General features: G+C 38.6%; 1 protein-coding gene across 2 annotated transcripts in view; it reads left to right on the plus strand.

The window, feature by feature from the left end:
- Window positions 1-17,377: 17,377 nt before the first annotated feature.
- The window catches only part of LOC138741193 (cytotoxic and regulatory T-cell molecule), a 43,233-nt gene continuing 35,042 nt past the window's right edge, over window positions 17,378-25,568 (plus strand). For both annotated transcript variants that reach the window (XR_011343377.1, XM_069894907.1), the window contains exon 1: window positions 17,378-17,472. Coding sequence is in view for 1 of the 2 variants with exons in the window: in XM_069894907.1 (XP_069751008.1) it covers window positions 17,424-17,472 (49 nt within the window). In the remaining variant the exon portion in view is untranslated. The remainder of the gene's footprint in view (window positions 17,473-25,568) is intronic.

Here is a 25,568-nt window from a genome sequence, read left to right on the forward strand (position 1 = left end):
TTTCATAAAGCCAGCACCTGATCAATTATCACCTTTCCTCTCCTGTCCTCCCATCATGTCCAACTTCTATCCTTCGTCTATTGGTCTGTACGCCTCCTCCTGCTCTTTCTTCCCTTTTCCCAAATCTTTTAATTCAGACTCCTGCATGCTTTTTACTCCTACCTTAAAGAAGGTCAGCCCCAAAACCTCAGTTATATATCTTTAACTTCTATGCATGCTGCAAGATCTGAATTCCTCCAGCATTTCTGTGTTTTTACATCAGTACTTTGAAATGTAATGATGTTGGCTTGTAATTTCACAACTTTTTTGAGAAAGCTCATGCAGTCTTAAAAATGTAGTGATAATTCTAATTTCACTGACTTACCAGCAAAAGCACCATTAACAAAACAAAATATCCCAAAGTGCTTTATGGAACTGAACAATTCTGAGGTGAGAAATGAGACAAATGTTTGGTCAAAGAGGTAGCTTTGAAGGAATATTTGAAAGAAGAAGGACTTGTCAATAGAATTTGAGATTCTATGGAAACAAAAAAATGTTAATATATGATGGTTCAAAATGGAAAAAATTATTCTTTCTTCAATGGAAATTGTGCTAATTATCAAAGGCGATGACTTTGGCCTTTTTAATATTTAAAGCAGAATATCTCCCCTCATTCAACATTGCTTGTTTCAAGAGCAGTAAAGGTAATGGTTCGAAGAGATGATGAATTAGACGTAATTGGTACGTGTTCTTTTTGGAATCTGAGCATATGCTTTCAATTAATGGCGTACAAAATGAAAAACCAGGAGCAATCCTTGGAGTCTCCAGAGTGATGGTGTAGAACTGGGATGAGTAGCAGACATGGTTGGCAGGTCTCCCCATTATCTATTAGCTGCATCCTTTCTGAAGTGATTAAACAACATACTCCATCCCAAACAATTCAGGTATCATTGAATAAATACCATGGACTTGTTCTTAACTTCAACAATTGCATGCACTATAGACACTTTAAAATAGTGGTTTGTGCAGTCAAACTGAACATTTACAATGAACTATTCCACCTCGTTTCAAATGTTTGTGCAGTCAAACTGAACATTTACAATGAACCATTCCACCTCGTTTCAAATGTAAGTTTTATAACTAATCATTCAAAATGAACATTGCTCCTTTGCAACAGATCCTAACCAAATATTTTGGGCAATTAGTGCAACACTGTTCAGTGCCAACGATCAGGACGGGGTTTGAATCCCGTACTGTCTGTAAAGAGTTTGTACGTTCTCACCATGTCTGCGTCGGCTTTCTTAAGGGGCTCCAGTTTCCTCCCACTGTTCAAAATGTATGGGGGGTTGTAGGTCTATTGGGTGTAATTGGGCAGCCCCGCCGAAAGGGCCTGTTATCGTACGGCCTGTCTAAAAAAAAATTAATTATCAGAATATATAAAAAGCATGAAATTAAATCAAAAACACCGTGGGATTCCCATCACCCCAGCCACAGCCTCTTCTCACTGCTACTTTCAGCGAGAAGGTACAGAAGCCAAAGACCTGCCCCTCTCTGTTCAAAAACAGTTTTTTTTTTCCAACAGCTATTGGGCTCTTGAAACTCCCTGTACTACCCTAACCCTAACTATAAACTATACCGGGACTACGAAAAAATCTGTCAGCACTATTAAAATGTCATTTTTATTTCTTGAACTAATGGCAACTGTGAATATTTATTTTTACATTCATTTTATATTTATTATCCCCTTTTCTGTCTTGGCATATTGTGATGTAGTTTATACTTTTGTAGTTGGTGTCCCTTATGTGCCCCTTTGGATGCAGCAAGTAAGAATTTTGGTGCATCTGTACATGTCTGTATTTATATAAGGGCAATAAACTCTTATCATCAAAGCTTTAGTGCAACATTTTGGTCAGTATTCAAGGATTAATCGCAATCCTTCTGTAAAAATCAGCCTGGTTGCCAACCTGCTACCTTCCGACACTTCTCCCAATATCCTCCATTTTATCCTGCTATTCCCACAGATAACAAACCTACCAGAATCTAGAAGGGTATATACAAGAAATGGCAAATGCTGTATCCTACAAGTACAACCCAACAAAACAGCATTCTCCAGTCCTTGGTGCAACATACTGCAAATACACATGCAGACAAATTCTATACAGTATATGCACAGTACATCTATTCAAATATTAAAATAAATATTAGTGTAAAATAAATAAGAGACACTGAGGATTTGTATGAGCATTTCATCAGTCTCATGGCCAGTGGGAAGAAGCTGTTTCTCAGCCAGAAACATGGGAACATCGAAAAGAGGAGCAGGAAAAGTCCCATTACACTTCCTGTGGTACACAAAACCAAATTGACCTACCATGGAGTGCTGCGCTCTCATAGGTCCTATTTTCAGCTGAAATATGAAACAGCTTCTATCGACTTCCCTAGAAGGACATGAAAGAACCCATGGCACTATTGAAAAAGGAACTGGGAAAGTTGGCAGGGTTGTTCCCAATGCCTTAGCCCATATTTATTTCCCAGTCAGCAGACAAAAAGAAATTATCTTGTTTTCAGTGGTTTTACTCAAGACTGCCATCAGGTCATTGAGTGCTTTGTTTTCTTTATTATCATTATACTTCAAAAGGTACTTGATTGGGCGAAAAACAATTTAAGATGCGTCTTTGTTGAAAAACAGATTTTAACATTTGGGGAAAAAAATGTCATTAATTTGCTTAGGTTCTCAATTTATTCTCTTCCTGGCACATTGCAATTAGTCATTTCTTAGAATTTTTTTTAACTGAATTATGTTTTAACCATTGCACACACTTATTTCTCATGTTAAAGCTTAATTTCAAGCTTCCCCTTTTCATGTTTCTAATTGAATTTCACATCACAAGGTTATTTTATTCCCCCAAAATATCACCTCAATAGGTTTTCCTTTTCTCAAATCTGCCAAGTTTGTAGCTCATGCCCATAAACTTCTTTTGTGTTTGTCAGAAGGCCATCGATTCAAAGTTCTATTACAGGAAATTGGGCATAAATATTTCTGCTCTCACACCAAAGTGGTACTAGGAGAAGGCCATTCTTCCAGAGTTGCATGCTGCTCTCTAAGGAAAAGACATAAAAGCTATCCTGGCATAAATTCATGCATGGTGTCGTAGCTGATGTTTATCCTTCAGTCAGATGATCTCATCATTAGTATATACCATCCTATAGAATTATCTATGGCACAGCACTTGGAGGTGAATTGTGATCATAAAATGCACTGTGGGAGTGCAAATCTTGTTTATAATGCTCCTGACACAATATTTCTGTCAGTCTTACCATTTGCACAGATTCTGTTTATTCTTACAGATATTTTGGATATGTAGAAAGCCATGCTCTTTGTAATTTTAATTTGTAAGCCATGAAGAACAGGCTCAATTTGTGCTCTGTGGTTATGTAACAGCGGCAATGAAAGAGACCGAAAGAGTCACTCTAAGTCCACACATGAGCATTGTAAGCATTTGGTACTGAGAAAAAGCTATGGCTTCTCACTGCACTATTTTTTGATTTGGCATGTGCTAAAGGCCATGTCCATTTAAGTTCTTGCGAAAATTTACACTGCAATTCTAGCAGGAGTTCTTTGAACACTAAGAGCATGATCCATATGAAGATTTTCTTTGTGGCAGAGAGCAGGGAGTCACCTCTGCATGAATAAGGCAATAATGTTGCACAAACAATGGTGATCTCCACCTTCCTATAAAACGCTCCAGTCTGAATTTTCATGGGCTATACTTTTTTGCCCTCTGGCCTTTGAGTCTTCCTCTATCTTCTCTGCTTCCTATGTTCTGACCCTCTATTTCTTTTGCTTTTCCTTCTATAGAAAAACACCATCAATCCTGCTGCCCTATGTTTTTTGCTGTGACGTTTTCTCTCATTCACCTGACAACCCCTTTATTCTCCTGTCAACAACACCATGTGGAATTCACTGTGCCTCTTTTCATTTTTCTTTCAACTTGTTCGACACAATTATTTCATCTCCACTCAAGACCGTTTCTACATTTTCTGGGTAAAATGATTAGATGTAGATGTAGTTGGCGGTGAGCTGTTGACAACTTGGCGGGGAGCCCACACAGGCTGCGGGCAACTGGCGACTTGAAGTCAAAGGACTCACTCCAGGCGGCAGGCTGCTGGAGATTAGATCATGAGAACCACATATCCGAACCAGGATTCAAGAGGAGGCTGAGGGCAAGGAGGGCTCCTGAAGGGCCAGGGGCACGGAAGGGTTCCTCATCATGTTGGAGGTTTGGTTCTGGGATTGGGTTGCCAATGGTTTGAACTGAACTGGAGTCTTGTGTGGGGGAGCACTGCAGGTAGATCCACAGACACTCGGTAACTCTGGGCAGACTCTCTTTTGCTTCTCTTACTCTAATTGTAAGGAGCGCCGAGCAATGATATTGGGGAATCTTTATCTGCCTTATGTCAGAATCAAGGCAATATTTCATTTTTGTTTTATTACATGACAATAAATAGTATCTGATCTTGTAGTAACTGTGTCGCAGTGTGAAATGAAGAATGAGAAAATGATCAGACGTAGTCGAGTCAAAGTTCAGTAAAAGTCATTTACTCAGTCACATGCAGCTTTTGAAAACCCTGCACATTCCAAATGACATCATCACATTGTGATATCATGACAGTTTGATTAAGTCTCTGGTGAGCCGCCACGTGTCCCCCCCCCCCCCCCCACCACCCAGAACCGGCAATAGGAGGCTAAACATCTAGTGCCAATACTGTCCACCGCTCTTGGGCAGTCGTCCGCGCCTTTGCATCGGGGGTTGTGGCAAGGGCCGATCAAGGTCAAAATGATCGGGCTTTCGTCGGTCAATCATTTATGTTTCTGGATACCCCCCCAATGTCCAGTACACAAGTTCTATGATTGTTTTGTAGCACTGTGAAGGGGTCCTCATATGGCTCTGTAAGGGTGGCCATGTGCATCTCTAAGCACGAACACAAACTCACAGTCCTGGAGATACTTTGGGATGTAGGTTGTCGTTGTTCCATGCCTTGACTTCGGAACTGGGGCTAATTTTCCAAGTTGCTCCTGCAGTCTGCCTAGGACTTCAGACGGTGTACCACGTGTCCATGTCTTGCGGGCACAAACTCCCCAGGTACAATGAGCGGGGCTCTATAAACCAAATTAGCTAATAAGGAGTTGAGATCCTTCTTGGGTATCATTCTTATTCCCAGGAAGATCCAGGGCAGCTCATCCACCCAATCAAGTCCCTGGAGGTGGGCCATCAGTGCAGCCTTCATGTGCTCCACATAAACTGCTCCACCAGGCCATTTGACTGTGGGTGGTAGGCAAAACATGCGGAGGTAAACATCTGTAGGTAGGCCGAACAGAGATAACCAGGCAGAAGTAAAAGCTCTGGTGCATGAATAAGTTGATGAGTCCATCATAGGAACCACCTCCAGCCACCTAGTGTATTGGTCAATGACTGTTAACAAATATCTAGACCCTTGTTACACTGGAAGTAAACCAACAATGTCAACATGCACATGGTTGAACCTGTGGCTGAAGCAACACCTTCATGTGCCTTTGCACCTTTGCAGATTGGAAATCCATGCACATCTTTGCCCAGTACATGACCTGTTTTTTGAATCCATGCCATACAAACTTGACAGCTATCATGAGGGGTGGGACAGTCCATGAATAGCATCGAAAATGCAATGTCTCCAGGCAGCAGGGATGATATGGTGAGGCAGACCTGAGGAAATGTCACACAGGAGAGTGGTTCCTTGCAACCTAAAGGCTACATCCTCAAATTGCAGGCTCATGTCAGCAGTTCTATAGCCAGGAATTCATCGTCCTGGCACTGAGTTTTGGCGAGCGCCATGTAATCTACACCCAGAGAGAGGGCACGTACTGCTTGAATGAAGAAGCGGGACGAGGAGTCACGTGATGGAGTAGTGGCCGGACGGTGAACTCCAGCCCTCTCCAGAAAAGTCGGGAAAAACAAGAGAAAATACAAAGGCACAGAAATACAAGTTAAAGAAAAGTGAGTATAAAGGTGGAAAGAAGATGGAGACAAAAGGAGAAAAATCAAAATCAACGGAAAGAAGAGAGGAAGAGAAGACAACGGAGGAAAAAGGTGAAGGCCTTACCTGTCCGAAGAGGCCCGCTGTGGAGAGAAGACCCCACTACCTCAGGTCGGTAGAAAGAGAACTACAACAATGGCTCACAGAGCCGAGTAAAAGTGCGCAACCGCGCATGCGCGACTCCTCGCGCATGCGCGATGCGCATGAAAAAAAACACACCGACGGGAGGGGGGACCAGCTGGGGAGTCGATCTCCACAGCCGGCAACGACAGCTGCAGAACACCTGCAGCAAGAAGAGACCACAGAAGACAATGGAAACAAGAAAGAAGAGGAGGAAAGGGCAGCAAAGAAACAACAGATGGTCAACCTAGAGGAAGAAGAAGAGGAAGAGGAAGAGTACAGGGAAATAGAAGAAGAAAAGAAAGGCAAGGTAAAGGAGGTACTTGCTCTTGTTAGAGGATACATGGAGTCATTTAAAGAATGGCAAACACAGGAATTCAATGATTTAAGAAGAAGAATAAACAACACAGAAAAGAAAATAAATAAAATGGATATGACCTTAACAGAAATGGGGAAAAAAATGGACAAGATGGAAGAACGGGCAATAGCAGCAGAAATGGAGGTAGAAGACTTAAAAAAGAAATTGGAGGAATCTAATAAAAAAACTAAAGAGACACAAGAATTACTAGCCCAAAAAATAGATATAATGGAAAATTATAACAGAAGAAATAACATAAAGATAGTGGGCCTTAAGGAAGATGTAGAAGGCAAGAATATGAGGGAGTTTATAAAAGAATGGATCCCTAAGGCCCTAGGATGTCCAGAACTACAGCAAGAAATGGAAATAGAAAGGGCACATAGAGCATTGGCCCCTAAACCACAACCACAACAAAAACCAAGATCTATTGTAGTAAAATTCCTAAGATATACTACAAGAGAAAAGGTACTGGAGAAGACAATGGAAAAAGTAAGAGAGGGCAACAAACCACTGGAGTATAAAGGGCAAAAAATCTTCATTTATCCAGATATAAGCTTTGAACTCCTAAAGAAGAGAAAAGAGTTCAATGCAGCAAAAGCGATTTTATGGAAGAAAGGATATAAATTTACACTGAAGCATCCTGCGGTATTGAAAATATTTATTCCAGGACAACAAAACAGACTATTCTCGGATCCAGAAGAAGCACGAAAATTTGCAGAACAATTACAAAAATAGACTGAGGGATGAAGACGGGTAATGAGAGCAAAAATTATCACGATTGATATGTATGTGGGTAAAGACAAAAATAGACTGAGGGATGAAGACGGGTAAGGAGGGTAAAAATGACCACGATTGATATGTATGCGGGTAAAGAGGTATAAGAGTGAATAGAGACAATGGGCATATGTGAAAGTATCTGTAATTAGAGGAAAACATAGAGAGTATAGACAAGAATTAATAAGGGAAGGTAATGGAATAGAGAGAATAAGGAGGGAACTAAAAGAGTGACCTTTGTGACATATAAAAAACGAAATCTTTTCTGGGGGGGGCTGGGTGGGGGGAAAAGAGCGGTCACTGCAAAATCAGTTGACGCTTGCGAGTGGATTCGCAAATCAAAATGGAGAGGGGAGATGTGGTTGTCCGACAAGGGATAAAGGGCAACTCAGGAGGGGAAGGGGAGATTGGGGATAAAGAAGATAGAAATAGGAGAATAAGGAAAATGTTGGATGTTGTAGGAATGTTGTCTGGTAAAGAGTTGAAAATAAGAAAACAGAAATGGAAAAGGAGGAAAGGTAATGATGGAAAAACGGAAAGAGAAGATAAACAAAATATAAAATGGCTACGCTGAACTATATGACTCTAAATATTAATGGAATACATAACCAAATTAAAAGGAAGAAACTACTAAATTTACTGAAAAAGGAAAAAATAGATATAGCATTTGTCCAAGAAACACACTTAACTGAATTGGAGCACAAGAAATTAAAGAGAGATTGGGTAGGACATGTAACAGCAGCATCGTATAATTCAAAAGCAAGAGGAGTGGCTATATTAATTAGCAAAAATGTGCCATTTAAAATAGAAGAGGAAATAATAGATCCAGCAGGGAGATATGTTATGATAAAATGTCAGATATATTCAGAGCTTTGGAATCTACTTAATATATATTCACCTAACGAAGAAGATCAAAAGTTTATGCAAGATATCTTTTTGAAGGTAGCTAATACGCAAGGGAACATACTAATAGGAGGGGATTTCAATCTGAATTTGGATCCAAATATGGATAAAACGGGGAAAAAAATTAACAGGAAGAACAAAGTAACCAAATTTATAATTAAATCAATGCAAGAAATGAAACTTGTGGACATATGGAGGAAACAAAACCCAAAAGAAAAGGAATACTCATACTACTCGACTAGACATAAAACATACTCAAGGATAGACCTATTCCTGTTATCAGCCCACATACAAGGGAGAGTTAGGAAAACGGAATATAAAGCTAGACTATTATCGGACCACTCACCCCTGTTATTGGCAATAGAGCTAGAAGACATCCCTCCAAGAATGTATAGATGGAGATTAAACCCCATGCTACTTAAAAGACAGGATTTTAGAGAATTTATTGAAAAACAATTAAAAATGTACTTTGAAGTAAATACGGAATCAGTGGAAGATAAGTTTATACTATGGGACACAATGAAAGCATTCATTAGAGGGCAAATAATAAGTTATGCAACCAAGATGAAGAAGGACTATAATCAGGAAACAGAGCAGTTGGAAAGGGAAATAATAAACATAGAAAAAAAATTAGCAATAAAGGAAGATACAACCAAAAGAAGAGAATTGGCGGATAAAAAAATAAAATATGAAACATTACAAACATATAAGGTGGAGAAGAATATAATGAAGACAAAACAGAAATATTATGAACTAGGGGAAAAAACACACAAAATCCTAGCATGGCAGCTTAAGACAGAGCAAACTAAGAAAATGGTATTGGCAACAAGGAAAAAAGACAAACAAATTACATATAATCCAAAAGAAATTAAGGAAAACTTCAGAGAATTCTATGAACAATTATACCGAACCGAAAACGAAGGGAAAGAAGGGAAAATAGATGAATTTTTGACTAAAATTGAACTACCAAAACTACAAATAGAGGAACAAAATAAATTAACAGAACCATTTGGAACAGTAGAAATACAAGAGATAATAAAAAATTTACCAAATAATAAGACACCAGGAGAGGATGGACTCCCAATAGAATTCTACAAAACATTTAAAGACCTAATAATACCGCCCCTCCTGGATGTAATCAACCAGATTGATGAGACACAAAACTTACCAGATTCATGTAAAACAGCAATAATTACAGTGATACTAAAACAAGGGAAAGATCCACTCTCACCAGCGTCATATAGACCAATATCTCTGCTAAACACAGATTATAAGATAATAGCTAAACTATTAGCGAACAGATTAGCAGAACAGGTACCGAAAATGGTAAATTTAGACCAAACTGGATTTATCAAAAAAAGACGCACAACAGACAATATTTGTAAATTTATTAACTTAATTCATGCAGTAGAAGGAAATAAAGCACCGGCAGTAGCAGTTGCTTTAGACGCAGAGAAGGCCTTCGACAGAGTAGAATGGAATTACTTGTTCAAAGTATTGCAAAAATTCAGTTTACCGGAGAAATATATTAATTGGATTAAAGCATTATATAAGGGACCGTTAGCGAAAGTGACAGTAAATGGACATGTATCAAAGCAATTTAACTTAAGCAGGTCAACGCGGCAGGGATGCCCACTATCACCATTATTGTTTGCGCTAGCTATAGAACCACTAGCAGAATCGATAAGAAGAGATAATAATATAAAAGGAATAAAAATAAAAGACAGGGAATATAAAATCAGTCTGTTTGCGGATGATGTGATAGTGTACTTAACAGAACCAGAACTATCAATAAAAGAACTATATAAGAAATTGAAGGAATATGGAGAAGTGTCGGGATACAAGATAAACGTAAATAAAAGTGAAGCAATGCCTATGAATAACGCGGATTTCTCAAAATTTAAGGAGGAATCCCCATTCAGATGGCAAACGCAGGCAATAAGATACCTAGGTGTGCAAATAAACAAAAATCTAGGCCAATTATATAAACTCAATTACAATCCACTAATGAAAAAATTACAGGACGATTTAGAGCATTGGAAAGAGCTACCACTAACACTGATAGGAAGGATAAACTGTATTAAAATGAACATTTTTCCAAGGATACTATACTTATTTCAGGCATTGCCAATACAACTGACAGAAAAATTCTTCAAAGAGTTAAAGAAAATAATAAGGAGATTTTTATGGAGAGGGGGGAAACCGAGGATAGCACTAGACAAATTAACAGAATGGTATAAACAAGGAGGCTTACAATTGCCAAACTTCAAAAATTATTATAGAGCCGCACAATTAAGGTACCTATCAGATTTTTATCAAACAAGGGAAAAACCAGACTGGACGAGAATAGAATTAGATAAAATAGGGGAAAAGATACCTGAACACATATTATATAAATGGGACGAAAAATTGGTACAACATAGAACTTCTCCAGTATTACACCATCTCCTCAATATATGGAAGAAGATTCATGTAGAAAGAAATAAAATAAATTACCAAATACCAAAACTAATATTGACGCAAAATAAGCTACTCCCTTTTACAATAGACAACCTTGCCTTTAGAAAATGGGAAAAAAAAGGGATTAAAAGAATAGAAAATTGTTTTTCAGGAAGTAGATTCTTATCCTTTGAACAAATGAGAGATAAGTACAATATAACGGGAGAAACAGCGCTGGCATATTACCAACTGAGATCCTACTTGAAAGATAAATTAGGAAGCAACTTGAGTTTACCAGAGGGAAGTAACCTTGAATATGTGATTACAGATACAATGTTAATCAAAAGATTTATAAAAAATATGTATATTAAACTGCAAGAAAAGGAAAATGAGGAAACAAATGGTAAAACTAAACAAAAATGGGAACAAGATTTAAATATAAAGATAAAAAAGGAAACATGGGAGAAGTTATGCTCTGGAACGATGAGAAATACAATAAATACGAGGCTGCGTATGATACAATATAATTGGTTACACAGACTATACATTACACCGCAAAAGTTAAATAAATGGGACCCAACAGTATCTGATAGATGTTTTCGATGTAAAAAAGAAAGGGGAACAACAATTCATGCAATCTGGACATGTGAGAGAGTAGAAAAATTTTGGGATGATCTCAATCAGATATTAAATAAAATAACAGAAAACAATATACCAAAGAATCCAGAGATCTTTCTCCTAAGTAACATAAAAAATAAAGAATTTGGAATTGACTTGGAGGATGCACAAAAAAGATTTGTTAAGATAGCCCTAGCTGTCGCAAAAAAATGTATTATGTCAACCTGGAAATTGGAAGATAATTTGAAAATACAACAATGGTATATAGAAATGAATAAATGTATTCCATTAGAAAAAATAACATATAGTTTAAGAAATAATATTGAAATATTCGAACAAGTATGGGAGCCTTACATTAAATACAATAGCGAAAACCTACCGGGAACAAACATTACCTAAGTTGATGGAAGGAGAAGAAAAGAAAAGAATGGACTCAGTAGAATTTCTGGTGTATTTTTGTAGAATGACAACATTGTCTAACTGAATTAATGCAACCTAGATTGTATAACTAAAATGGATGAGAGGGGGGGGGATGGGGGGGTGGCTTGGGAGGAGGGAGGGGGGAGGGAGAAAAAGTCACTGTAAATGTGTGGAAAAGAAAAAGTGTATATCATGGCTATTGTGATTTATGGTGTGAAAAATAAAAAATTTAAAATAAAAAAAAAAAAAAAAAATGAAGAAGCGGGACAGGGTATCAGCCACCACATTACTCTTACCGGAGATATGTTTAATCTTGGTTGAAAATTTGGATATGTAAGATAAGTGATGTTGCTGGTGGGCTGACCAGGCATCTGATACCTTCATGAAGGCAAACGTTAGCAGTTTGTGGTCAGTAAAAATTGTGAAGTCCCTGCCTTTCAAAAAATAATGGAAATGTCTGACCACTAGGTACAGCACCAGCAGTTCCCCATTGAATGTGTTGTATTTCATTTCCAGAGGCCAGAGATCCCAACTAAAAATGTTAGAGGCTTCCATTCTCCACAGGTGTACTATTCCAAGACCCTGGCTATTGTCATGTGAGACTGGTCTATCATCAAGGCAGTTGGTGCATCCATTTGTGAATGGACCAGCAATGTTGCCTTCACTAGGGCTTCTTCGGTCTGCTGGAATACTACCGTCATCTCCTTAGTCCACTTGAGTTCTTTGGCACTGGACATAAGGTCGAAGAGGAGTTTCATAATATGAGTGGCAGAGGGTAGAAAACAGCAATAGAAATTGACCATCCCCACAAATTCCGGGAGTCCTTTCATTGTATCAGGCCTCAGGAATTTGAGGATGGCTTCCACCTTGCTGATGTCCCAAGAACTCATTAGAGAACTGCCTAAATTTGCACTTGGCAGCCTTCACAGTTAGCCCGAAGTCCTGCAGGCGGCAGCAGAGTAAATGCAGATGCTCCAGGTGCTCTTTATGGGAGTGGTTGGCGACGTGCCTGTCGTCCAAGTATATGAAAAGGAAGTCCATGCCACATCCCACTGCATTCATTAATTGCTGGAATGTTTGTGCAGCACTTTGAGCCCCAAAATTCTCAAAGATTCAAAGAGGCCAAATGGCATTATGATGGTGGTCTTGGGTACATCCTCCAGATTTACAGGTATTTGGTGGTACCCATGCACCAAGTCAATTTTAGAAAATATCCTGGCCCCATGAAGATTAGCTGTAAAGTCCTGTATACGGGGCACAGGGTAGTGGTCTGCAGTGGTAGTGTCATTGAGACGCCTGTAATCCTCGCAAGGTCCCCAGCCTCCTGTGGCTTTAGGCACCATATGTAACGGGGAAGTCCACAGGCTGTCAGATCTAACAAAGTTCTTCTATTTTGTGGAACTCTTGTTTTGCAAGTAGCAACTTGTCGGGTGGTTGGGATTGGGCTCAGGTGTGTAAAGGAGGTCCTTGGGTGAGGATGCCATGTTTGGGCGCAGCAGTAGAGAACTTTGGAGTGACAATGTCCGGAAACTATGCAAAAAGTTTGGAAAATTTGTTGTTTGAGTACTCCACATCATCTAGGTGCAGGGCGGGTCATTTAGGTTTTCCAAGGCGGTAAGTTTGGAATGTTGTAGTGTTCACCATCCAGCACCCTTTTAAGTCCACCATCAGCGAGTGGGCTCTGAGGAAGTTGGCACCCAGCAATGGCCAGGACACAGCAGCAAGAATTAACTTCCATGTGAACTTACTGTCACCGAATTTCAGGGGTATGGTCCATGTGCTGTTCCTACGGATTGAACTGTTATTCACAGCAGTGAGCGCCGGATGTGCTCCTGGTATGAGTGTCAAAGCACGTAGGAGGAAGAACACTAACTTCTGCAGCCATGTTGACTAGAATTTGCACTAGGAGAGTTTGTCCCAGACATAGAGTAAGCTGTTTTGGTGGTCAGGCGCCATAGCCATTAGTGGCCATGGCATTTTCCTGAAAAAGTGCAAGGGGTTCAACAGCAGGGAGCTCCAGAACCCCAGTGTTGATGGTAAAAACACCAGGTGGTTGTCATGGAGTCATGCTTGTCAGGGGGAAAGTGCACCATCATCGCCGATATTCGTGGAGCCTGTGTCTTTGGGTGTGACATAGCACTAATTTCTGTGGGCTTTGTGCCTTCCTGTTTCACATGCCACAGAATGTCTGCATGGGTGGCCACTGTGTGAGGATTATGAAAGTCCTCATCAGCCAACATGAGGTGGATGTCTTCTGGCATATGCTCTAAAAACAACTGCTTGAAGAACAAGCAAGGTCTATGGCCGCCTTCCAGTGCCAACATGTCATTCATTAACTCTGAAGGGGTACGGTTTGCCAGGCTATTGATATGGAGGAGCCGTGCAGCTCACTTGCGCCATGAGAGACTTTTAGGGATTCATACTTGCTAAAAGCTAGGGGTCCCGATGGAAATCCACTACTTGGCTGCCATGTCCTGGTCGAGGACGCTTACCACACGATAGTACTTAGTGGCATCTACTTCTATCTATCTTGTGAAAATTGAACTGCGCCTCAGCTTGCCAGAACCAAACTTCAGGTTGAGTGGTCCAAAAGACAGACAGTTTGAGCGAAACTGCTGCTTTGCTCATGTTGGATCCAAAATCCATTTTGGCTTATTGGGGTCACCAATATAGCAACTGTGTCACAGTGCGAAATGAAGAACAAGAAATTGATCAGATGAAGTCAAGTCAAAGTTCAGTAAAAGTCATTTACTCAGTCACCTGTAGCTTTTGAAAACCCCGCACATTCCAAATTACGTCATCGCATTGTGACGTCGTGACTTCACTCGGAACCTCCTCTGCCAGGGCCTCTGCTTAAGCCAGGTCTCGGATAGACACTATGTCTTCCCACTCGTCCAGGTACTGAACGTGTGCATACAGGGGTTCACATGCAGGAGGTGCATATCCTTGACCAACGGGTCTGCCTTGTGGGTCCTAATGTGTCTTTGGAGTAGCACCAGCCCTGGGTCGTCAGCCAGACCGGCAGCATGGATCCCGACACCGATCTCCTAGGAAAGGAGAACAGTTTCTCATGTGGGGTGGTGTTCGTGGTGGTACAGAGTAGGGACCTGGTGGTGTGTAGCACCTCCAGAAGCACCTCTTGCCACTGGGAGACAGGCATCTTACGGGAAGGAGTTACAGGGTCGGAAGCAGGTCAGCCTATGAAGTCAAGTGAGGTCACACCTGCACTACTGTGTTCTAAGTAAGATTATGGCTGATCATCTACTCAGCATTATTTCCTGTAATGACCTCATATCACTTGATTGCTTTAATATCCAAATTCAATAAGGCTCTGTCTTGAATAGACAAAGCATCTATCCTGTAATTGCTGTTAAGAATTGTATGTTTCAGTGAGACCATCTACTTACCTATTGGTAAAAGCTAATGCTGCTATATAGTTTACCTGTTTTGAAAAAGCTATCAGAATCATTATATGTATGTAATCAATCTGTATAACAGGAAGCAGTATGCTATGAAGAGTTGTCCCCATTCATGAGTAACCTTGTGGTAACCTACATGTCTCTCTTTTTTCCTTGTGGGCTGAAAGCTTGTAAAGTAAGAGCAAAGACTGTTGTGAAGATTTATCCCACTCCTGAGTTCAGACTTAGCTCTAATTGTAATCATTTAGTCAACAGTGGTCAGTGGTTCACACCACCAACACTTGCATCAGTTTCAAAATTATTCTGCATTTGGTGCTGCCCTTCGTGTTTTTTCCGAACCACAATCATATTTGAAATACAGTGTGGGCATTTCACTTGAGTCCACTTTCCATGTTACGTGGGGGAAATTTTGTAAAAATAAACTGAACACCCTTCCCATTTTAGCCACCCTTAATCTTTTCTTTCTCTGGGTGGTATATGATGTCATGTATGAACTCTGACAATAAGTCTGAGCATTGAACTTTATTTTGAATGTTGAATGTCAAAGATTAATAGTCACAAACTAGCAGAGCCTGGCGCAACATCCAAACTAATCACATGAAGTAGGAATGGCATCCTTAATCCTAACTGGGCCTTTGCAAATCAAGTTTTTTTTTCAAATATCAATCTGCGGAACATACATGATCCTCCTGGAAGAACCTTGACAAACCATTTTCGTCCTCTAAATATCTCTGATATTATCTCTTAATCTTTTGAAGGTGCAGAAAATTCAGCAACATCTCAAATGGCCGCTCTTACCTCAGCACCCCACGACCATCTTCCTCCCTGCCAAACACGCTGCCCTCTATTCACTGCACCAACCCTAACTTCACCCTCAAATCTGCAGCCCAGGGAAGCGCAGTAGTGGTTTGGTGTACTGCCCGCCATATTGCTGAAGGCAAACACCATCTCCTGGACTCCTTCCTCCTTATACCTAAGCCTAGACCAGAATCAGGCCATCATCAGGATATTATTTCCCAGATCATCATGGATCTCATCAATTAAGGTGATTACCACCAATAACCTCATAGTTCCCCAACCCTGCTCCACCTGCTTCTATCTTTTCCACCCAAAATTCACAAACAGAACTGCCCTGGTAGACCCAATGTTTCTGCCTGCTCCTGTTTCACTGAATATACCTACTGATTCCTCAGTACTATCTTGTCTCACCTCATTCTGCTCCTTTCTATCTACATCCAGGACACCACTCATGTTCTTTGAAGAACCTATTGCATAATCTTCATCATGGATGTGCAATCCCTTTACACATCCATTCTCCATCACAAAGGCTTCAGGGGCCTGTTTCTTTTTTGAATGCAGAGCTGTTCAGTCTTCCTGGACTAACATTCTCCTCTGTTTTGTTTGCATATTGGATTGGATTGGAGGTCATTCCACAGAACCATAAGAGTAGCAGAGTCTCCCTCCATCCTCTCCCCCATTGAGTTGATTTACTGGGATCATTAATTCATTGAGAAGCCCTACCACCCCACACACAGCATCTTTCAACTGCTCCCATCAGGATGGAGATACAGGAATATCAAAGCCAGAACCACCAGTCCGAGAAATAGCTTCTTCCCATATGCAGTGAGACAGCTGAATAATTTATGAATTGCTCATACAAAATCTCTGAGACTCTACCATTTATTTAACGATATTCATTTATTTTTACATATGTATATACGTACCACATATTTATTGTTTATCTCTGTGTATTTGAAAGATTTTGCACTGAGGAATGGAGAAAACTGTTTTTTTGGATGGTATTTGTACAATCAGATGATGATAAACTTGAACTTGAAGCTCTCTCTGTGATATATGGGTTCCTCCAGGTGTTCCAGTTTCCCCCCCCACATTCCACATGGGTGTAATTGAGTGGTGCGGGCTCATGGGTTGGAAGGGCTTGTTACTGCTCTGTATTAATTATTACTATTACCATTAACTTAGGTAAAAAAATAACCTGCATCAAAATGTTCAATCTTTACATGCCAAATATTTTATGCTGAATTATGCCATGCTGTATTGAAGGATAAAGGAAAATTACATCCATTTTTTATTACACTTTTACAATGAAAAGCAATTCATTCTTCTCAAAACAAAGTACTTTCAAAGCATTGTAATATTTACCCCTATTAATGTTTACACGACATAGATTAAGACTAGGTGGAAGGCATTTGTCTATTTTTGGTATTATGCCGTCACGGTAACCCACGTCCTGTTACGTTATTAAATACAGAAGCAAAAGGAGACCAAGTTAGATATTGTTTTGTCCATACAAGAATACCATGGCTATTCTCTCAGGAGTGTATTTTCTAATCCTTGCAGCACTTCAAGGTAAATCAAAAGTTTTACTTAACTTCTTGGATTAAATAATTAATCTTATTTTAAACTGTACTAAGAAATCTAAAGGGGGCGAATTGTCGATCTGCTGATCTAACATCCTGTCTGTGGAACTTTTTCATGCTTTATCGAATTAAAGCATTTGAAATGTTTCTGAGCTATATATTACTGATATTTTAACAATTTTATATATGTATCAATGAAAGCCACTGATAGTAACTAATAAAAGATCACTGTTAAAACTGGTTATTACCAGGGTTAAATACAATCATAATATCTGAATGGCAGTCTACATTGAGAAACTGTTTGTCAGAGAAATGCATGAAGTACTCATAAAATCTTTCAGATAGCAAAATTTATTTTTTAAATATTAAATTATCAAGGTATGCAATTTAATCTTTAATTAATAATTTATCATTATCTGTTCATGGATGTGAGCATCAAGATTATTTTATTGTCATGTAATAAATCAGAAAATGTAATATTACACAAAATTTCCTTTAGTTTACTATAAGGCAAAGATTCCCAGTCAGCAGAAATTGTCGGGCACTCCTTATAGTTAGAGAAAGAGAAGCAAAAGAGAGCCTCGCCAGAATCACTGTGTGTCCATGGATTCACCTCTAGTGCTCCTGCAGCCTCTGCAGCCTTCATCAGCAACTCAAGTTCTAGATTCAAACCTCTAATACAATCAGGAAGCCTCCAGCACCCTTGGCACCCTCCTGCATCCTGGTTCCGATGCCTGGATCCACTTCAGCCAGTCTCAAGCCAATCTCAAGCAGTTTTCAGCCTGGTGTGAGTTCTTTTACCACAGCCTGCCTGGGTTCCTCACCTTGAGTCACCCACTACCTCTGTTTTCTTCAGCTTCATGTTCTTCAGCCTTTATCACTGGCATGGTCAACATTTATGGCTACTCCTGGATTGCTCAGAATAAATGACAAGGTCATTTCAGAGTCACATTAAGTCCTGACCAACTCAAGATAATGGTTTCCTTCCCATAAAGAAAATAAATTAACCCCAGTCATTGAATCGTACAGCACAGGAACAGGTCCTTCGGCCCATCTTGCTTGTGCTAACCACACTTGTTCCACCTGCCTGTTTTTGTCTCATGTTCTGTTTAAATTGATTCCTGTATCTATCCAAATATTTCTTAAACATTGCAATAATATTTGCCTCAGCCACCATCCTCAGTATAAATTAATGTACCTCTCTGGTGTCTTATTAAATCTTTCCCCCTCACCTTAAAGCTTTTGTTACCAATTCCCCTTCTCTGGGCAAAAGACTTCATTCACCCAATCTACTCCCCTCATAATTTTTTACACCTCAATGAATAGGATTTTTACAACAACCCTGTACTTCAAATTTCTTGTTTATTTTCATTGTGTGATGACATTGTTTAATGGGTTTAATGCATCATATATGTTGAACGTTGAGTGGGTGGGTGAAGGAGGGAGGGAAGGGAGGGGGTAAAAGGGGATAAAATGACACTGTGTATATTCAAGAGGGAAATGTGTGTATTTTGGTCAGTATGGTTCATAGTGTGAAAAATTTAAAAAATAAAAAAAAATCATCTTTCAGTAACAATTCAGGAAGCTGAAGTTAAGAAGAATCATTGAACTTGCAATGTTTTCCAATTTCTAGCAGTATTTTATATTTCACCTTATTTAGTTCCTTTGAGGTGTCTTTTAAAATTATTACAAATTTTGGAAGTCCTTCATTAGGCAACACCATTAATGTTTCGATTTTGCATCCAGAAACCCCTTTCTCCTCACATTTTCCCTCGCTCCATTTTTCAGCTACAGGAGCAGTTCTGCCAGTATATTAGTATTGCAGTCAATTTGTTTACATTCGTCATCTGTTTATAGCTATTTTATTTGTTTACATGTTTTATACTGTGTACAGTTTAATTTTTTTGTTCTACCAATTAGTGCTAATTCTGCCATGCCTGCAAGAAAAAGGATTGTAATGTCATGTATGTACTTCGACAATAAATCTGAAATCTGATTATATTTAAACAGATGAGTGATTCCTCATTTGATTTTTTACCCTGGTCTGTAATTAATATCAATTTCCTGAGGAGTATTAGTTTCAATCAATTTTCAGTGTTGGCACACTAACTGGAGTATTATAATTTTGTGCATTTCCCTCAAATTGATAATGTGAAGAATAAATTAATATCCATTCTTGATTACAATGCAGTTATGCCTAATAAACATCAGCCTGTTTGAAGGATTTATTTACTGTATGCCTGCTCACATTTAAACCCAACTAACAAAGTTTGTATTGAAACAATTGTCATTTGACTCCGATTGTGAAACTTCACCTCATTACTGTAGCAACAAAGCCTTTTCAGATATCCCAAAGGGGCTCTGCAGACAGTGAAACGTCTTTGAAGTTTAATTACTGTTTGGAACATAGGAAAAGGAGTTGCAAATTTCACAGTGGGATAACTAAATGATATGCTTTTGGAATGTTGGTGATGAGATAAATAATGCCCAGAAAACCTGAGAAAAACCTCTTTGCATTCTTCCTGTGATGCTTGGGATTACTTTCTCTTGAGATAATAGGTGAGGCTGCCTTGGTTTAACATCTCATGTGAAAGAGAAAACAGTGCAGTGCTTTCTGATGACCATGCTGAGTTGTAGCCAGACTTTGTGACATTCTGATGCAAAGGGGAGTGCTATCTACAGATATCTATCTACAGATCCATGGGAGACCCAGAGGGGTTGAAAGGAAAATTATTTTTTGAAGTTGAAATATATGTTCATATTGCATTTCATATGTGGAATATAATCTGGCTGAAATACTGAAAGGATAGAATTCAATTTTGGCAGAGGAGGAAAATAAATGATTGCATATTGGTGGGGGGGGGGGGGGTGGAATAGGCAGGATGACAAGCCTTTAGGCTGGATGACAAGCACTTATTTTTCCCTGTCTTAGATTTGTCACTTGGGATTGTAGTAAAAACATGAAAGTCTGCAGACACTGTTATTGTAGTAAAAACACAGAAATGCTGGAAAACTCAGCAGGTCTTGCAGTGTCCATAGAAGGTAAAGATACAGTGCCCCACAGTTTTAAATTTGTAATCAAACAATTCACATAATTAAAATGAGCATTCCAGATTTTATTCAAGGCTATTTGTATACATTTTGTTTTGACCATGTAGAAATTATAGCAGATTTTATACATTGTCCCCTCATTTCAGGGCATCATAATATTTGGGAAATTGCAATTGTATGCACATTTAAGTAGTCATGTTTTGTACCTTGTGGCATATCTCTTGTATCCAATAAGTGCTTGAAGTCTACGATTCATCAACATCACCAGGTGCTAAGTATCTTCTCTGGTAATGCACTGCCAGGCTTCTACTTCAGCCATCTTGAGCTCCTGCTTGTTTCAGGGGCTTGGCTCCTTAAGTTTACTCTTCAGCAGATGGAAGGCATGCTCAATTGGCTTTAGATCAGGTGACTGACTTGGCCATTTAAGACTCTTCCAGTTTTTAGCTTTGAAAAACTTTGTTGCTTTAGTCATATGTCTGGGATCATGGTCTCACTGTAGGATGAAGTGTTGTCCAATGAGTTTGGAAGCATTTGCTCAAATTTAGCAGATAAGATGTGTCTATACACCTCAGAATTCATTTTGCTACTGCCATCAGCATTGAAGTTATGTGTCCCAGTACCTGTGGCAGTAATACATTCCCAGGCCATAACACCCCCGCCCACCCCCCCCCCCCCTTACACCACACCATGTTTCACAGATGGGGTGGTATGCTTTGGATCTTGGGCAGTTCCTTTACACCTCCACGCTTTGCTTTTGCCATCACTCTGATACAAGTTAATCTTGGATCTTCTGTTCACAAGACCTTTTTCCAGAATTCTGTTGGCTCTTTTAATTATTTCTTGGCAAACTGTAATCTGGCCACCCTGTTTCTGTGGCTAACTAGTAGTTTGCATATTGCAGTGTACTTCTGTTCACGAAATCATCTGCAGACTGTAGTAGCTGACACATCCACACCTGCCTCCTGAAGTGTTTCTGATCTGTCGGACAGGTGTTTGGGGATTTTTCTTCATCATGATGAGAATTCTTCTGTCATCAGCAGTGGAGATCTTCCTTGGCCTAACCGTCTCTTTGCAATTACTGAGCTCACCAGTTCGCAATTTTTTTTTTAATGATGTTCCAAACAGTTGATTTTGGTAATCCTAAGATTGGGGTGATGGCTCTTATTGTTTTATTCTTGTTTTATTCAGCCACATAATGGCTTAGTTGACTTTCATTGCAGAATTCTGAGCCTCATGTATAAAAATGGCAGCTACAGTCGCCAAAGGTGATCAAGAGCTTAGAAACAAGCCTAGCTCTCTTATACCTGCAGCAATTAAAGCACTTAAACATACTCGCATAATCACAAACACCTGTAAAGCCAAATGTCTCTAACATTATGGTGCCCTGAAATGGGGGAATTGTGTTTAAAAAGTGCTGTAATTACTACATGGTAAAACCAAAATATACACAATAACCTTAAATAAAATCTGAAATATGCACTTTAATCGCATGTGATTTGTTTGATTACAAATTTAAAGCTGTAGAGCACAGGGGTAAATAAAGGAAAAAAGTGTCTTCATCCAAAACATAACGGAGGGCACTGTACATTACCATCATTTTGGGCCTGACCCCTTTCCTCAAAGCCCTGCCATACCTTGAGGAAAGGCAGCAGCCCGAAATGTTGGCACTATATTTTTACCTCCTATGGACTTGCTGAGTTGCTCCAGCATATCTGTATTTTTACTTGGAATTGTAGTCAATCTCAGCAGTGTGTAAAATAGGAGATATGAAAAATACACATTTGATAGAGTTGCATAAACTTGAAATAAATATGGCCCTGAAGTACACAACAATTTCATTAGTGGAGAAGATTTGATTCATAAAGAAATGAATCAAAGAATCCATTGAATCCATCTTTAAATTTAAATGGGAAATTAAATGAAATTATATTGATTTCTAAGAAGCAGTAATATAAATGTTTAACTTGAACTGGAACACATGTAAATAAACAACACTTGTACTTAATGGTGTCACCCTATTGCTTAAAAAATAGATTTAGTTTATTATTTAAGCTACTACAGATAAATTACATTTTTAAATTTATTGTACTAATAGAAAGTGATCCCTGGAGTTCATGTGTGTCAAAGGACTTCCTCTAAGAACTGCTCTGTCTCATTTTATAACAGATAATAGGTAGAATCATTCTTGATAAGATAATCCTGAAATAAAACTAAAATACTAGAAATACTCAGTAGGTCAGCTGAATCTGTAAAAAGAGAAAATGAAAAAAATATTTAAACTCAAATTCCCTTCAGCAGTTCTTCAAGGGTGAAACATTAACTTTGTTTTTATTTCTATAGTTACAGCTTGACCTACTGAGAGTTTCAAGAAATTTGAGGGTTTATTTCATGTTTGTCTGACATTCAAGACCATTAGCCATTCTTGATTTCTTTCTTAATTATGGAGGTATCATTGATAAATTCTTCGTGAGAGAATTGTAAATTTTTAGAGCGAAATAAACTTATATTGGACCTGAAAAATTATTCACATAGTTTGCATCTTGTGACTACACACGATATTATCATTAACATTGTTGTTAAATAATTTTATTTTGCTCAGGACAACATTAAATGAGTGAGATAGATCAGAGAATGCAGATACTGGTAATATTATTTGTATGATCAGGTGGTTTCCTCTCATACCAAGTGGTAAATGGTTACATCTTTTGTACAGATATGCATTTTACAGGTTTTATAGAGTATTTTTCTTATTTATAACATTTCAGAAAGCCAATAATGTTTTTTAATATACTAGATATGTACAAGGTGCATGGAACATCCCTCAAAATTAACTGATAATTCAGCAAAGCAACAAATAAACCTTCCATGGACACTGGAAATATATAATTTGAGTTGATTCTATCCAAGACTCCCCTGCTTCACTAAGTGAGGTTACTCATTGGCGTGGTTTAACTGGTGTTATTTACGTACTTCACTTGTCCTATACATTTAACCAATAGTGAATTGTTACATGAGTCTCAGTGACTTTGAGAGGACTCTCCTTTGCTTCTCTTTCTCTGACTGTAAGGGAGTCATAAAATGCTAATGAAGAATCTTTGTCTGCCCTTCTAGCAGAGTAAAGGTAATTTTGTGTAATATTACATTTCTGATTTATTACACGACAATAAATGGTATCTGAATCTGAAAATAGAAATGTGAATAATACAAGGTTAAAAACTACAAAGTTTCACTAAGATGAACATACAAAAAAATTTCCACAAGGGGCTTTTTAATGAATCATGCCTTCCTCAAGTTTCCTTCACACCAGAAAGACCAGTGGGGTTACAGAGTGTGTGATGAGTGGGGTGGGAGTAGAAAACTTGCAATACAGTAACCTTTCCTTCAGAAAATATCAAAGCTTTGAACGGTACAATTCTTTTTTTAATGTTTATGGCTCGGCTGTCTGAGACAGTTTGCAAACTGGTCACATTACCATCTTCCTCCTCATCCAACCAAAAGAATCTGTTTCAATTTTCACTTCCTCTCATCACTTTATAATGTTTTTATTTTGTCAAAATTAAGCTTCTGCAATTTTCTGTAAATTTTAGTGCTCCAAGTAAACTTGGGAAGTCCAAATCTTAATTCTTCTGGCATTGTCAGTAAATATAAACAACACACTAGAGCACAAGAAATTCCATGGTCCAGCCCTGCCATTCAATAAGATGGTGGATTCTCTCTCTATTATATGGCAGTTGTGAAACTGCATTCAGCAAAAATTAATGACTTCAAAGACTCGTTACGTGCCTTTGCAGGATTATTGTGTCTACATAACAATGAAAGGAATCTTGATCTTGAATTTTTTAAACTGAATTTTGAAAGGGTTGAAAAAACCTTATGAAAATCCACATCTAGAATTATATAAATCTTTAGCAACAGGAGGAACTGATTTAAGAACAGCTGTAGCTATCCTAATAATTCCACAATCTTCAGGAACACTAATAGTGAAGTGATTTGTCTTTGGAAATGATAGTGACCAAACCTCCCTCCCTGTGACAGAAGTACCTCAGCTCTATAAAGAATTTTTAAAAATAAGATGATTTTAGAACTTTTCGTAATACAATGAGTGGTTCAATTTAATCCACATTTCCTCAGAGACATGACTCCAGATAACTCATGAGTTGAAAAGTGAAAATATCATCAACTCTGGTAGCTATTATAAGAAACATACAGAGATGCAGAGAAAGTTAAACATGCAATAATAAAGTATTTTTCTCAGAATTAACAGACATATAGGCTTGGGAGTCCCTGATTAAGGAATGCAACTTTGAATCATACAGATACTTAAAATAGAACCCATGGTGCCTGGCATCTATGAGGATTATTAGATGCCGGATAAGTATATTTTCTGATTGCTTGAGACTTACTCATACAATGCCAATCTAATTATACCTTCATTAAAAATAAACAATTTAATCAACAAAAATACTATACTTTCACAGAACAAACTCCACTTTCATGAATATATAAACCTTAAAGCATTTTATTTGATTTTCAGTCACATTCTTTGAAAGCATCTAACCATTGCTACATCTATAGATTCCTCCCCCTCCACAGAGCTGCCCAAAAGACAAAAAATATTATAGATAGTTACCCCCATCACTACCCCCCACCCCCCAAGTTTACAGTTAAAGCATCTGACTGGGATAACTCTGACTAAACAGGAGATAAGGAGACACTTTAAGAGAGTCACCTCCAATGGCGAGCAGTATCAAGCAGCTCATCATCTTGGACGACGCCATTGCTGTTTCACACAACTTTATTCAAACAGTACTATAAGCAAAGCACAACAGCACTCTGCTGGGTGAATATTTGCTCCTATCTTCACCTAAGATTTATGTATTACTTCAGAGAACATTTACTTTCACAGTTTTAAAATGTATTTTTACCTATTATTTTATTCTTATTTATTTTCCTCTTTTTTTTTTGGCCAGTTGCCTGAGTCTACCAGTTGCTTAATTCTGGATACCAGGGGTTTTACTGTTGATGAATTCTGGA

This window comes from Narcine bancroftii, chromosome 8 (genome assembly GCF_036971445.1).
Source record: "Narcine bancroftii isolate sNarBan1 chromosome 8, sNarBan1.hap1, whole genome shotgun sequence".
Classification (NCBI taxonomy): Eukaryota; Metazoa; Chordata; class Chondrichthyes; order Torpediniformes; family Narcinidae; genus Narcine; species Narcine bancroftii.